Source organism: Crassostrea angulata, chromosome 7 (genome assembly GCF_025612915.1).
Source record: "Crassostrea angulata isolate pt1a10 chromosome 7, ASM2561291v2, whole genome shotgun sequence".
Classification (NCBI taxonomy): Eukaryota; Metazoa; Mollusca; class Bivalvia; order Ostreida; family Ostreidae; genus Magallana; species Magallana angulata.
In genome coordinates this window covers 19,973,613-19,985,409 of record NC_069117.1, presented here as the reverse complement: position 1 = coordinate 19,985,409, position 11,797 = coordinate 19,973,613, and the positions used below count along the sequence as shown (strand labels likewise).

At 40.1% G+C, this 11,797-nt stretch overlaps 5 protein-coding genes across 5 annotated transcripts; 3 read left to right on the top strand and 2 right to left on the bottom strand.

Moving 5' to 3' along the window:
• Positions 1-2,425: 2,425 nt before the first annotated feature.
• Positions 2,426-3,297, bottom strand: LOC128157338 (histone H2B-like). The gene has a single exon (XM_052819837.1). It carries the CDS (start codon positions 3,293-3,295, stop codon positions 2,924-2,926), a length of 372 nt encoding a protein of 123 aa, XP_052675797.1. The 5' UTR covers positions 3,296-3,297; the 3' UTR covers positions 2,426-2,923.
• A 253-nt stretch (positions 3,298-3,550) lies between these two features.
• LOC128157337 (histone H2A-like) lies at positions 3,551-4,025 on the top strand. Its single transcript, XM_052819836.1, has one exon. It carries the CDS (start codon positions 3,563-3,565, stop codon positions 3,941-3,943), a length of 381 nt encoding a protein of 126 aa, XP_052675796.1. The 5' UTR covers positions 3,551-3,562; the 3' UTR covers positions 3,944-4,025.
• A 942-nt stretch (positions 4,026-4,967) lies between these two features.
• Positions 4,968-6,191, top strand: LOC128157087 (histone H1-delta-like). Its single transcript, XM_052819454.1, has one exon. The coding sequence runs from the start codon at positions 5,310-5,312 to the stop codon at positions 6,024-6,026; it is 717 nt and encodes a 238-aa protein (XP_052675414.1). The 5' UTR covers positions 4,968-5,309; the 3' UTR covers positions 6,027-6,191.
• Positions 6,192-7,391: 1,200 nt separating this feature from the next.
• LOC128157343 (histone H3) lies at positions 7,392-8,337 on the top strand. The gene has a single exon (XM_052819843.1). The coding sequence runs from the start codon at positions 7,761-7,763 to the stop codon at positions 8,169-8,171; it is 411 nt and encodes a 136-aa protein (XP_052675803.1). The 5' UTR covers positions 7,392-7,760; the 3' UTR covers positions 8,172-8,337.
• Positions 8,338-9,543: 1,206 nt separating this feature from the next.
• LOC128157345 (histone H2B-like) lies at positions 9,544-10,828 on the bottom strand. The gene has a single exon (XM_052819845.1). The coding sequence runs from the start codon at positions 10,824-10,826 to the stop codon at positions 10,455-10,457; it is 372 nt and encodes a 123-aa protein (XP_052675805.1). The 5' UTR covers positions 10,827-10,828; the 3' UTR covers positions 9,544-10,454.
• Positions 10,829-11,797: the final 969 nt, after the last annotated feature.

Genomic DNA, 11,797 nt, shown 5'->3' with positions numbered 1-11,797 from the left:
ACAAATTCTGTGCAAAAGCCGGATCGAAATGATTTTTTCACCTGGCCAATCGGAACGGGTTATTATCGACTAATCGCTGACCACCTCTCTCGGTCAAGATCACCAATGGCGATTGTCGTTAGTGGGGGTGCTGTGATATCGGAGAGCAGACAGTTAATCGTCGACTCGGTATAAAGTGTATACAGAGGACCGTCTGGCTCATTCATTCATTTGACACTCGTCGAAGATGGCACGTACCAAGCAGACCGCAAGAAAATCTACTGGAGGTAAAGCTCCACGTAAACAACTGGCCACCAAGGCAGCCCGTAAGAGCGCTCCAGCAACTGGTGGCGTCAAGAAACCCCACAGATACAGGCCAGGAACCGTCGCTCTTCGTGAGATCAGGAGATACCAGAAAAGCACAGAGCTGCTGATCAGGAAACTGCCATTCCAGCGTCTGGTCCGTGAGATTGCTCAGGACTTCAAGACCGACCTGCGTTTCCAGAGTTCAGCCGTCATGGCTCTCCAGGAAGCCAGCGAAGCCTACCTTGTCGGACTCTTTGAGGACACCAACTTGTGCGCTATCCACGCCAAGAGAGTCACCATCATGCCCAAAGATATCCAGCTTGCCAGACGTATCCGTGGCGAGAGAGCTTAGATTCTCTTTTGTCTCTTGACAAACTCAAAACGGCCGTTTTCACGGCCACCAAAACCTTTAGAAAAGATGCCTTCACATTACATACAATTGATACTCTAATTATTGAATAAGCGTGCATTCATCTATAATAAATATATGTAAGATGGCTCGCATAAACACACGCACACATATATATCCCATGAATAAAATAAATACAGCAATACAGGTATATTTCAGTGGAAACTTTCTTAACAAATGGACAACATGAGAAACAGTAAATTGATATATCACAAACTGTCAAAACTATTGCTATAAATGGTAACTGTCCCACTGCGAGCAAAACTCAAACTAACACAAATGTGTACATTAAAAAAAAGAAAGAAGAAGATATCTTTAATTATAACAAAAATGTAAATACCATTATCATTCTTATACTATGGATTTATAACATAGTCATGATGTTCCTAATGGTCAATCTGCTAATTATTATTAAAATAGGAGTATGTTCCTTTATGGAGAAGGAATACAGGAATCATATTGTGTCTCTTGAATATTTTACATTAATTTTGTGAAATCAGTTAATGTCTCTTAGATTTTAGCTACTGGCTCTGACCATATCTTTTGCCTCATACCATCTGATACCTCCTGTTGATCAGGTTTTTTTCCTTTTTTTTTGTTTTGGTTTTTTTTTTTACACACTGCACATTCATTTATTACCAATTTAATTCTTTTCGATGAATTGTACAGGTGTGCAGTACACTTATATAAACATGTATTATATATTTAATATTTCGTAACAGTTAATGATATAAATTAAGTATAAACTATGATAAGAAAACCGACACAGTAAATATGTAAGATGTGTGTATGTGGATTCCATGTATAACAGATCAGGCCCGAGGCGGGTTTATACCTTAGCCAATCAGCGTTGATTTTACTAATCGCCTAGTTTGTGCTGCCGAACTTTTCAAGGTATGGTGCCTTCTCACGGGTCGTAAATTGAAGCTATATATAATTTGGTATCGCGAAACAAAGTTCATCTCAGTACATCTTCACTGAACGTAAACATGTCTGGTCGTGGTAAAGGAGGAAAAGGTCTTGGAAAGGGGGGCGCCAAGCGTCACAGGAAAGTTCTTCGAGACAACATCCAGGGTATCACCAAGCCTGCCATCCGTCGTCTTGCACGTAGAGGTGGAGTTAAACGTATCTCTGGACTCATCTACGAGGAAACCCGTGGTGTCCTGAAAGTCTTCCTCGAGAACGTCATCCGTGATGCAGTCACATACACAGAGCATGCCAAGAGAAAGACCGTCACAGCCATGGACGTTGTCTACGCTCTGAAGAGACAGGGACGTACCCTCTACGGATTCGGCGGTTAAACTGCCACTCCTGTGTGCTTGCAGCACTGACAACAAACAAACGGCCGTTTTAACGGCCACCAAACTTTTAGAAAAGATGCCTCTATCACAAATGCCGTGAAATACACCGACACACTCTGTGAGACATACTACACTTTTACCTGTCATTAGTAATGAGTTAGCATTCATTTCCCCTGCCACATGCACTCGAAATAAGAGTGGTTGGAAGTCACATGAGTTATGAACAATCACTTTTACACTTAGCCTAATCAAAGAATGATATTAAAGTAAGCCACATTTCACATGTCAGAAGATGACTATTGTTTAAATTTAAATAGGTCAGTTATTGCGCATTGATTTAATGATAATGTAAAGAAATATATTCATGTCATTTGATCCTCCAACCCTCATTGATTTCTCTTGTAAGTGTCTAAAACATGACAGAATAAGTAATTGAAATCAGAAATTTTAATTGAAAACTGCAGAATTGTATTTTTATTATCTTACATGTTGAAATGATATTAAATTGCTATGGTGAAAAGGATTAAAACTATTAAAATATAGGGCAGTGAAATTGACTTTAATCATGATTGAAAAGCAGACACTGATAATGTTTAGCTCATTATTTTATGACCATATTGTAGATTGCGCCGTTTTGATATATTAAATTGTACGATAATATTGAATAATGAAGATCAATAAGTAATTGGTGTACAGTAATAGAGACAGAACTGTTTTATTCTTAGATGTGACAGCCTGTTGTAATTTCAGTTTCTGTGAAGATGGGTACTCATTTTGATAGTGAATGTATAGTCTTGAAACAATCATGACTATTGAACACAAATTTAATGTACCAGTAACTGCGTATTGTAATGATGGTAGCTTTTCGAAAAAATTGTGTGGCCCTGAAAAGGGCCGTTTGGTTATGTCAACTACATATCCCTGCAGTTTACTTGCTGCTGGTGTACTTGGTGACAGCTTTGGTACCTTCAGAGACAGCATGCTTGGCCAATTCACCTGGCAGGAGAAGGCGGACTGCAGTCTGGATTTCTCTGCTGGTGATGGTTGAGCGTTTGTTGTAGTGGGCCAGACGGGAGGCCTCAGCGGCAATTCTCTCGAAGATGTCATTGACGAAAGAATTCATGATGCTCATGGCCTTGCTGGAAACTCCAGTGTCAGGGTGCACCTGTTTTAAGACTTTGTAGATGTAGATAGCGTAGGATTCCCTCCTCCTCCTGCGCTTCTTCTTGTCCCCAGTTCTCTGGGCCTTAGCCTTGGTGGCAGCTTTCTTAGAACCTTTAGATCCAACTTTGGGTGGCATGTTTACAGTGTGAAGACTGAAACTATGAATGGCGCATTGCTCTCGGTAGATTTATATATAACACGAGGCGGATTGAAGCGTACAGGTAAATTGCGGACGTCTTTGTAAACATCATATTGGTCATGACGCCCGAGGTGCGTTTAAAACGAGCGCTGTGATTGGTGAATCATCTCAATCCGTGGAAGTGTTTAAATAGAGTGGCGCAGCGCATGGCGTGTTATTCGTTGATTTAATTTTGTCAGCGCCCAACCCACACACCAATCTAAAATGTCAGGACGTGGTAAAGGAGGCAAAGTGAAGGGAAAGGCAAAGAGCCGATCTTCCCGTGCCGGACTACAGTTTCCCGTTGGTCGTATCCACCGTCTGCTGAGGAAGGGCAACTACGCCGAGAGAGTGGGAGCCGGTGCCCCAGTGTATCTGGCCGCTGTCCTTGAGTACTTGGCCGCTGAAGTGTTGGAGTTGGCAGGCAACGCAGCCCGTGACAACAAGAAAACCAGAATCATCCCCCGTCATCTGCAGCTTGCTATCCGCAACGACGAGGAGTTGAACAAACTTCTGTCCGGTGTGACCATCGCACAGGGTGGTGTTTTGCCCAACATCCAGGCCGTGCTCCTCCCCAAGAAGACCCAGAAGCCAGCCGCCAAGTAAAAAGTCAGCCCTGTCGACTTGACTTGTCTGTACCAAACGGCCGTTTTCACGGCCACCCATATTTTTCGAAAAGATGTCTCTATAGCATGTAATTAAGCACACATGTACAATGCAGATACCCATTACACGTTTATTGAATGCATTGCCACACACCGTCAACCTCTTACATAAATTTCTATTCATGTTCAATTAATATCCAATTTGATGTTGTTCCAACGCTCTCAAATGCTAAACACAAATTTAATTTATATCAGTTACCCCTCAAAAATACATTAGTGTGTGAAAAAATTAAAATTTGAGCTCAAATCTCGATCATGCTCATTGGTTAAACTAGTGATATAAATGCATGCATAATGTTAGAATGATATGTACTTGAACAATTGCGACATCCGATTCTGATTTTATACAGTGTTTCATGGGGGAGATTATGTGTGCGTTATTTTATTATTATTATTATTATTAATATTCTTTTTCTATTTGAATTGATATCAAAACGGTGAATGTACTTTCACCTACGTATGCATGGTCTGCGCATTACAAATTAAGGTCTAAGTAAGATGTGCACACGTGAAAACTGCAGTTTTGGCAATGTTTTCATGATTGCACAAATGAACTAATTATTTATTCACGTCATTCATCACCCGTTTTTTTTCCCAATTCATGATCAACTACTACCTTAGTATATCTATATTTATGTTGATATGCTTTTTGACTGTATGTGCATTTGTTAACATAACGCCGTTTTCTTGCACGTACTATACTGTACATCGCACTTCGCGTAAAGTAGATAATGTAATTCAATTTTCTTTATTTTTCAAAAAATCCTATGACTTTTGCCAATGAATATTTTGATATTATTATTAAAGTGACGACTTTTTCTTTCTTTTTTTATTTTATTTATTTGTTTTTCTTTCTGACAACTTTAAAAATTTATAATTCTCTCTTGCTCTTGTTCTGTGTATCGTGTGTTTCTGGGTGTATGGACCTGGTGTGAATTTCATTAAAAAGAAGATATGTATGGGCCTTCTACACAATAGACGATATACAATACACTTATGTCTGTATGTTGGACGTTAAAAAAATGTAATTTTCTGTGAATAATTATCAATTTTAAAGACATTGCGTGACTTTATCGGCATTTGGAGTTGGAATTTGCTACTCTGTCCTACGTTTTCCTTTCATTTGAGTTCCTTTAGCGGAGAATTTACGTAAAATATGCAGATGATATGGTAGGGATATATCCACACAATGTGATTTTCATAAAATAGGTGCAATCGGTACTCATTAAACGGCGCAGCAAGGATGTAAACATCGGCATCAAAACACACATCGATTCTACTATGCATATGCGCTTCGATTTTAAGGGATGTTTTCGAGGACGTCCGCGCCCGCTGTAAACAAAAGCAGCGAGAGCGTGAGACTTCACTATTTCCTCGTATTAGTTCGCAGTGAATTGTACAGCGTTTTCGTTTCGTCCGAAGCCATGGCAGACACAGCAACCACAACCCCAGTCAAGAAGAAGGTTACTAAGCCTAAGGTACCTGCAGCACACCCCAAGTACGTTGACATGATCAGGGCCGCCTTGGAATCCCTGAAAGAGCGTGGTGGATCTTCCAGACAGGCCATTCTGAAGTACATAATGGCCAACTTTAAAGTGGGAAACGACGTCAACCCCATTAATGTCCACCTTAAAATGGCACTCAAGAACGGAGTGAAGAAAGGCGCTCTGAAACAAGCCAAAGGAACAGGCGCCACTGGCTCTTTCAAGTTAGGAGACAAGCCAAAGACAGAGAAAAAACCAAAGGCGAAGAAAGTCACCAAACCCAAGGCAGCCAAACCAAAGAAGGCCACAGCTTTTAAGCCCAGGAAGGCGGCAGGGGAGAAAAAGACTGCTGAGAAGAAGAAGAAGTCCCCCAAGAAAGCAGCTGGACCTAAGAAAGTTAAGACACCCAAGAAGAAGACGGCAGCCAAATCCCCTAAGAAGGCAGCAGCCAAGCCAAAGAAGGCCAAGACTCCGAAAAAAGCAGCAGCAGCCAAGCCAAAGAAAGCCAAGACTCCCAAGAAGACAGCAGCTAAAAAATAAGCAATCATAGCATCATTGCAGATTGCAAACCTTCAACAAAAGCCCTTTTCAGGGCTACCAATATTTTTCGAAAAGATGTCTTAATTACAAATGCAAGTTGCAAAGAAACATGCAAGTACAATGAATTCATATACACTTTATACAGGTACATTAAGCCCCTTCTAGTTTTTCTGTGATAATGTGTTATTACATATCATTAATTCATATCTGACTATGGTATGGTTCAGAAGGGGGGGGGGGGGGGGGCATTAACAACACAAACTCACAAATAAGATATTAAAAAGGAGATATAAGCAAATTGTAAATGAGTAACATGGCAAGGGTTTGTAATGCAAGGTGCATGCTTTTTTCATAATGTTCACGGCTACAGACCAGAGTATGAATAGTCGAGTAGTAAAATTTACAGGAGTAGTAATGAAGATTTGAAAGAAAAATTATGGGTGGGGGGTGAGATGAGAGAAAAAACAAACACCAAACATAGCTATGAATGTGTGTTTTTTTTTTTATTTTGCTCCTGCAACTAACTGCATGATATTGATTGAGGTCTGTTTAGTGAATACACTAAAAAAAAATACATGCATTTACATTATTCAAATCCAACATTTATAAGGCTAAGCAATATGAGTACAACAAATAATGTACATCATTCATATATGATGTAGACTAACTAGAAAGTGGGTTGATACACATTATCATAAGATTAGTGATGTTGAATTCTGATTGAAAGGAAACATGCGGAGAGAGAGAGAGAGAGAGAGAGAGAGAGAGAGAGAGAGAGAACAAACATGCATTTTTTTTATCATTATTTTATTATGATCCTACTCTGGTTACATTATTCTTTCTTTCTTTCTTCTTTCTTTGACACTGAACAGGATAGCAAAAAAACTGAAATCTACACCTTATAGTTTGCATGATGAACTTTGAAACATACAGTCTTCCTGAGATTTTTTTCCCCTCTCTTTCCAGAATCAAGTGGCTCTCATTGTGTCTGTATTTACAATTACAACTAGTGTTTTGGACTTACATGCCCGGATATTTCTGTGCAAATCAAACTATAAAAGTAAGTTCTTTTGTTACTTAGCTAAATCATGAATGATAAAACATACAAATGCATATGACGTAGATCTTCTGAACTATAGATCTGTTATGTTTCTCTTTGATAAATCTACATCTTTATTTACTTATTTATTTATTAGGGGGGGGGGGGGGGTATGATGCTGGGTTTATTGTAATTGAATTGAGGTATCAGATGATCATTCAGCATATACTATTCCCATTTTAATGCCAGAGAATCAATAGGTTAAAATATTGAGTGAATGTAAGTTGTGCAATATTCTAATGGGTTGTTATTTAATTGATCAGTTTGTTTTTGCTTTTTTTAAAGTATCAATTACATCCTGTAGAATATAGATGGTGTTTAATACTTTATGTAAATCAAATAAGTTTTAGTTATAATTGGAATAAAAGTTTTGTTCCACTAAGTACACGGACGATATTTTTCGGAGTACACAAATTCTGTGCAAAAGCCGGATCGAAATGATTTTTTCACCTGGCCAATCGGAACGGGTTATTATCGACTAATCGCTGACCACCTCTCTCGGTCAAGATCACCAATGGCGATTGTCGTTAGTGGGGGTGCTGTGATATCGGAGAGCAGACAGTTAATCGTCGACTCGGTATAAAGTGTATACAGAGGACCGTCTGGCTCATTCATTCATTTGACACTCGTCGAAGATGGCACGTACCAAGCAGACCGCAAGAAAATCTACTGGAGGTAAAGCTCCACGTAAACAACTGGCCACCAAGGCAGCCCGTAAGAGCGCTCCAGCAACTGGTGGCGTCAAGAAACCCCACAGATACAGGCCAGGAACCGTCGCTCTTCGTGAGATCAGGAGATACCAGAAAAGCACAGAGCTGCTGATCAGGAAACTGCCATTCCAGCGTCTGGTCCGTGAGATTGCTCAGGACTTCAAGACCGACCTGCGTTTCCAGAGTTCAGCCGTCATGGCTCTCCAGGAAGCCAGCGAAGCCTACCTTGTCGGACTCTTTGAGGACACCAACTTGTGCGCTATCCACGCCAAGAGAGTCACCATCATGCCCAAAGATATCCAGCTTGCCAGACGTATCCGTGGCGAGAGAGCTTAGATTCTCTTTTGTCTCTTGACAAACTCAAAACGGCCGTTTTCACGGCCACCAAAACCTTTAGAAAAGATGCCTTCACATTACATACAATTGATACTCTAATTATTGAATAAGCGTGCATTCATCTATAATAAATATATGTAAGATGGCTCGCATAAACACACGCACACATATATATCCCATGAATAAAATAAATACAGCAATACAGGTATATTTCAGTGGAAACTTTCTTAACAAATGGACAACATGAGAAACAGTAAATTGATATATCACAAACTGTCAAAACTATTGCTATAAATGGTAACTGTCCCACTGCGAGCAAAACTCAAACTAACACAAATGTGTACATTAAAAAAAAGAAAGAAGAAGATATCTTTAATTATAACAAAAATGTAAATACCATTATCATTCTTATACTATGGATTTATAACATAGTCATGATGTTCCTAATGGTCAATCTGCTAATTATTATTAAAATAGGAGTATGTTCCTTTATGGAGAAGGAATACAGGAATCATATTGTGTCTCTTGAATATTTTACATTAATTTTGTGAAATCAGTTAATGTCTCTTAGATTTTAGCTACTGGCTCTGACCATATCTTTTGCCTCATACCATCTGATACCTCCTGATCAGGTTTTTTTCCTTTTTTTTTGTTTTGGTTTTTTTTTTTACACACTGCACATTCATTTATTACCAATTTAATTCTTTTCGATGAATTGTACAGGTGTGCAGTACACTTATATAAACATGTATTATATATTTAATATTTCGTAACAGTTAATGATATAAATTAAGTATAAACTATGATAAGAAAACCGACACAGTAAATATGTAAGATGTGTGTATGTGGATTCCATGTATAACAGATCAGGCCCGAGGCGGGTTTATACCTTAGCCAATCAGCGTTGATTTTACTAATCGCCTAGTTTGTGCTGCCGAACTTTTCAAGGTATGGTGCCTTCTCACGGGTCGTAAATTGAAGCTATATATAATTTGGTATCGCGAAACAAAGTTCATCTCAGTACATCTTCACTGAACGTAAACATGTCTGGTCGTGGTAAAGGAGGAAAAGGTCTTGGAAAGGGGGGCGCCAAGCGTCACAGGAAAGTTCTTCGAGACAACATCCAGGGTATCACCAAGCCTGCCATCCGTCGTCTTGCACGTAGAGGTGGAGTTAAACGTATCTCTGGACTCATCTACGAGGAAACCCGTGGTGTCCTGAAAGTCTTCCTCGAGAACGTCATCCGTGATGCAGTCACATACACAGAGCATGCCAAGAGAAAGACCGTCACAGCCATGGACGTTGTCTACGCTCTGAAGAGACAGGGACGTACCCTCTACGGATTCGGCGGTTAAACTGCCACTCCTGTGTGCTTGCAGCACTGACAACAAACAAACGGCCGTTTTAACGGCCACCAAACTTTTAGAAAAGATGCCTCTATCACAAATGCCGTGAAATACACCGACACACTCTGTGAGACATACTACACTTTTACCTGTCATTAGTAATGAGTTAGCATTCATTTCCCCTGCCACATGCACTCGAAATAAGAGTGGTTGGAAGTCACATGAGTTATGAACAATCACTTTTACACTTAGCCTAATCAAAGAATGATATTAAAGTAAGCCACATTTCACATGTCAGAAGATGACTATTGTTTAAATTTAAATAGGTCAGTTATTGCGCATTGATTTAATGATAATGTAAAGAAATATATTCATGTCATTTGATCCTCCAACCCTCATTGATTTCTCTTGTAAGTGTCTAAAACATGACAGAATAAGTAATTGAAATCAGAAATTTTAATTGAAAACTGCAGAATTGTATTTTTATTATCTTACATGTTGAAATGATATTAAATTGCTATGGTGAAAAGGATTAAAACTATTAAAATATAGGGCAGTGAAATTGACTTTAATCATGATTGAAAAGCAGACACTGATAATGTTTAGCTCATTATTTTATGACCATATTGTAGATTGCGCCGTTTTGATATATTAAATTGTACGATAATATTGAATAATGAAGATCAATAAGTAATTGGTGTACAGTAATAGAGACAGAACTGTTTTATTCTTAGATGTGACAGCCTGTTGTAATTTCAGTTTCTGTGAAGATGGGTACTCATTTTGATAGTGAATGTATAGTCTTGAAACAATCATGACTATTGAACACAAATTTAATGTACCAGTAACTGCGTATTGTAATGATGGTAGCTTTTCGAAAAAATTGTGTGGCCCTGAAAAGGGCCGTTTGGTTATGTCAACTACATATCCCTGCAGTTTACTTGCTGCTGGTGTACTTGGTGACAGCTTTGGTACCTTCAGAGACAGCATGCTTGGCCAATTCACCTGGCAGGAGAAGGCGGACTGCAGTCTGGATTTCTCTGCTGGTGATGGTTGAGCGTTTGTTGTAGTGGGCCAGACGGGAGGCCTCAGCGGCAATTCTCTCGAAGATGTCATTGACGAAAGAATTCATGATGCTCATGGCCTTGCTGGAAACTCCAGTGTCAGGGTGCACCTGTTTTAAGACTTTGTAGATGTAGATAGCGTAGGATTCCCTCCTCCTCCTGCGCTTCTTCTTGTCCCCAGTTCTCTGGGCCTTAGCCTTGGTGGCAGCTTTCTTAGAACCTTTAGATCCAACTTTGGGTGGCATGTTTACAGTGTGAAGACTGAAACTATGAATGGCGCATTGCTCTCGGTAGATTTATATATAACACGAGGCGGATTGAAGCGTACAGGTAAATTGCGGACGTCTTTGTAAACATCATATTGGTCATGACGCCCGAGGTGCGTTTAAAACGAGCGCTGTGATTGGTGAATCATCTCAATCCGTGGAAGTGTTTAAATAGAGTGGCGCAGCGCATGGCGTGTTATTCGTTGATTTAATTTTGTCAGCGCCCAACCCACACACCAATCTAAAATGTCAGGACGTGGTAAAGGAGGCAAAGTGAAGGGAAAGGCAAAGAGCCGATCTTCCCGTGCCGGACTACAGTTTCCCGTTGGTCGTATCCACCGTCTGCTGAGGAAGGGCAACTACGCCGAGAGAGTGGGAGCCGGTGCCCCAGTGTATCTGGCCGCTGTCCTTGAGTACTTGGCCGCTGAAGTGTTGGAGTTGGCAGGCAACGCAGCCCGTGACAACAAGAAAACCAGAATCATCCCCCGTCATCTGCAGCTTGCTATCCGCAACGACGAGGAGTTGAACAAACTTCTGTCCGGTGTGACCATCGCACAGGGTGGTGTTTTGCCCAACATCCAGGCCGTGCTCCTCCCCAAGAAGACCCAGAAGCCAGCCGCCAAGTAAAAAGTCAGCCCTGTCGACTTGACTTGTCTGTACCAAACGGCCGTTTTCACGGCCACCCATATTTTTCGAAAAGATGTCTCTATAGCATGTAATTAAGCACACATGTACAATGCAGATACCCATTACACGTTTATTGAATGCATTGCCACACACCGTCAACCTCTTACATAAATTTCTATTCATGTTCAATTAATATCCAATTTGATGTTGTTCCAACGCTCTCAAATGCTAAACACAAATTTAATTTATATCAGTTACCCCTCAAAAATACATTAGTGTGTGAAAAAATTAAAATTTGAGCTCAAATCTCGATCATGCTCATT

Bases quoted from the DNA above. Each gene is read 5' to 3' on its own strand.
- LOC128157338 (XM_052819837.1), bottom strand. From the start codon at position 3,295: ATGCCACCCAAAGTTGGATCTAAAGGTTCTAAGAAAGCTGCCACCAAG.
- LOC128157337 (XM_052819836.1), top strand. From the start codon at position 3,563: ATGTCAGGACGTGGTAAAGGAGGCAAAGTGAAGGGAAAGGCAAAGAGC.
- LOC128157087 (XM_052819454.1), top strand. From the start codon at position 5,310: ATGTTTTCGAGGACGTCCGCGCCCGCTGTAAACAAAAGCAGCGAGAGC.
- LOC128157343 (XM_052819843.1), top strand. From the start codon at position 7,761: ATGGCACGTACCAAGCAGACCGCAAGAAAATCTACTGGAGGTAAAGCT.
- LOC128157345 (XM_052819845.1), bottom strand. From the start codon at position 10,826: ATGCCACCCAAAGTTGGATCTAAAGGTTCTAAGAAAGCTGCCACCAAG.